At 34.7% G+C, this 3203-nt stretch overlaps 1 protein-coding gene across 1 annotated transcript; it reads right to left on the bottom strand.

The window, feature by feature from the left end:
• Positions 1 to 472: 472 nt before the first annotated feature.
• On the bottom strand, positions 473 to 1579 carry LOC126238261 (THAP domain-containing protein 2-like). The gene is made up of 2 exons (XM_049947779.1): positions 1017 to 1579; positions 473 to 900 (listed from the first exon to the last, which is right to left on the bottom strand). Exons 1-2 carry the CDS (start codon positions 1333 to 1335, stop codon positions 722 to 724), a joined length of 498 nt encoding a protein of 165 aa, XP_049803736.1. The 5' UTR covers positions 1336 to 1579; the 3' UTR covers positions 473 to 721.
• Positions 1580 to 3203: the final 1624 nt, after the last annotated feature.

Genomic DNA, 3203 nt, shown 5'->3' with positions numbered 1-3203 from the left:
AGTGGCTATATGTCCGCCATGTTTGAAGCAAATTGAAGTTCTGTCCGCCATGTTTCCTTTAGTCAAGGCATTCGTCTGCTGTGTCCCGCCCCCTTGTAACTGCGTTTGACTTACTTGAAATAGCCCATACTAGCTTTATTTTTTCTAAAACAAGCAATAGACAGCAGTGATTTCAGTGTACACTGACAGCAAAAAGGGATGTTTTTGTCGAAAAATGGCTAAACTTTTAGATGTAGATAACACTACAAGACAACTCAAATAAGTCTGTCCATCCATTATAACGTTACTTGTTGCCCATAAATTAATGCAATTAGAGCAGGTACCTCCAGAATATTACGGTGAAACTTCTAAACATGCTGTGGTTAACTAATAGAAACAGTAACGGGCGCAGAAATGCGAAATTTTTGTCTCTATTTCAAAGTAAACAGTCAAAGCCTCAAAAACCAGTACACTGTGAACGAGAATTTATTTGAAATATGTGTTACATTGCCCAACGGCGAAGCGTTGTTGGGTGGGGTAATTTCACAAATTTTCGTAAGTAGCTGTATGCCTTGGCAGAATAAAAGTGTAGGGTCATGGCAAATTTCCTTATTTGCTGAGAATAATGGCACACTTTAGCACTGCACTGAAGTTCCAATAGCTCCTTCAACAAACAAACTACATGTTCACTGTTTAACATATAAGAAACTGAACTACATAGCCTTCTTCTCAAACCAGCAACTTAAGTCTGTAACTGCACTATTCTTCTTTTGTGTCGTACACTAAGTTGCTTCATTTGCTTTATCCGCTTCTTTAGTCGCACGTTCTCTGCTTGTACTCTGTTATATTGTGTTTTCAACTTCTTAGGGCTTGGGAGACAGTAATTGTGGTCAGCAGAAACAAATGTGGGTCCGACAGGCACTGAAAGAATGCAGTTACATCATAAGTTTATAACAAAGTTACACCATAAGATTATAATAGAAAGTATGTAATTCAAAGTAATAAGAACACGGAGTAAAATTACATTATTGACTTACTTTGTGCTAATGATGTCACTGTAACAGCACTATCTTGCAAATTGTCGAAAGATCGCTTTCTGGGTTGTGGTCGTAATACTTTATCTTGCTTTTGTAAATGTAGTGGAAAGTTAAAGATAGTAGGTACTGCTTTTGACAAAAGGCGCCTCTGGACATTTGTGTGGTACATATATTTCTCTTCAAAATGAGCTGAACAGAAGTAACTGGCTGCAGTAGGAAACCAGTTTTCTCGCTTCATATTTATAACCCATCTTTTTGTAATTTCCTTATCTTTTAAAGGAAATCTGTAATCAACGATAAATAAATTACTTTCCTGCATTTGTCTTAAGCATAATTACAGTTCCAATGCAAATGACTCTTTAATAAACATTAAAAAACGTGTGTCGTATTTCGGTACTAATATACTTATTATATGAAATATTTGTTGTTTTATCGCTGCCATTTGTGCAGTTGAACGCTGAACACACTGCAGGCATGTTGACTTTATATTTTGTAACATAAAAGTCAACTAGAAAAGTTAAATATTGCAGTAATATCACAACAGCTGACACACTTCCAACACAAACAACAGTAACGCTTTCCTAATGTTTTGACTAAGGAGAACATGGCGGCCGAGTTAGCGTTGGTTGCCGCTAGGAGCGCTGTAACTAGTATCTCAGCCACTCTATAAAATTTTAACTCGTTGGTGAAACCACAGAGTAATATATATTGGACTGTGGTGACTGGTGAAACTAAACAGTTTCGGCGTGTTCCAAATTTGGCGACACTTGTTGCATGGGTTTTAAGGTTATGTGTGTTCGTAGAATGTAGACAAACTGAAATATGAAGTGGGGAACAGAGAATAATGTTCACTTTTTGAATATATATGCTTTGCATAGGTGTTTGTGGATTTTCAGTGATGCTGATTACAAAATTTATTGAATTAGGAGCACATATAAAACTGAATTAAGAAAAATACAAGCAAATGTAGTTCTACCTGTAGAAATGGTCTTTGTCTACAAGACTAATTGTTCGAGTTAGCTCACTCTTTTTCTTTTCTCCCCATTGACATATGTTTGAATTTTGAAATATTTCCACTAAAATTCCATCGTTCGAGTTAGCCCACTCTTTTTCTTTTCTTTTTTTTTCTTCCCATTGACATATGTTTGAATTTTGAAATATTTCTACTGTACAGATCTATCTTCAAGAGAGAAGTTTGCAAACCATTCTCTTCTTAATGCAGCCTACTTCAATAATTATTGCTGTCAATGTTAATAGTTATTACTGTTAATGTTAATAATTATTGATGTTAATGAAACAGCGTCATCACCAACTGAAACCGCATCTTATAGCATGCCGAGTGTTCTCGATTGTAAGGCATGCAATGTGATTTGTAATTTCAGTTCTGGCGACCGTGCTTCATGCATTACAATATCTTTATTCCTTATCGCATAAGTAACTTAATTTAGAATAAACGTTAACAGTTCTGGTGACATTCTAAGATAATTAAAAGAAATTCTTGGGTCTTCCATTCCAAATTATTTCAGCAAGGATGCGAAGCATTAAGCAATCGAGCTGACGTCCTTTCTTCATCCAGTCACGAATCGAAATACGTTTCTTTTTTTTTTTTCTTATGCAGCGATTCCACACAAAAGTTTTTTTTTATTTATTTACTCATCCGTGGAACAATAAATATTGTATGGATGTCGTCAGTTTACAACACATGAGCACACATTTACATTTACAATGAAACAGGTTTCTCATATTTTGTGTAGTTTTTATAACTAGTGATACACACATTTATAATTATATAATATTTTGGTGATAATGTCATATGTTGCTAATAATCTACATCTATGTTAAATATTCTTTTACAGTATAACAACTTTTACTTACTAAGAAGGTTTTAAGCTTTTGTCTGAAAGTGAGGGGCTCATTTATTTCTTTAATTTTCTGTGGTAAGTTGTTATACAGTTTTATCCCATTATAAAATATACTTTTTGCGTCTTTGCCTTGTTCTTTCTTTCTAGATGGAGGTGGTGACAAGCTCTTGTTTCATGGTCATGTATTAGGCTGTTTGTGTTGTACATGTTGAGATTTTTCTTAATGAACATTATGTTCTGAAAGATATACTCACAAGAAACAGTTAGAATGCCTAGCTTTCTAAATAATTCTAGACAGTGGGCCCTGTTGTTGCTGTTTGTTATT

Source organism: Schistocerca nitens, chromosome 1 (assembly GCF_023898315.1).
Source record: "Schistocerca nitens isolate TAMUIC-IGC-003100 chromosome 1, iqSchNite1.1, whole genome shotgun sequence".
Classification (NCBI taxonomy): domain Eukaryota; kingdom Metazoa; phylum Arthropoda; class Insecta; order Orthoptera; family Acrididae; genus Schistocerca; species Schistocerca nitens.
The sequence above is the reverse complement of the archived record's forward strand: the minus strand, read 5'-3'. Positions and strand labels throughout refer to the sequence as shown.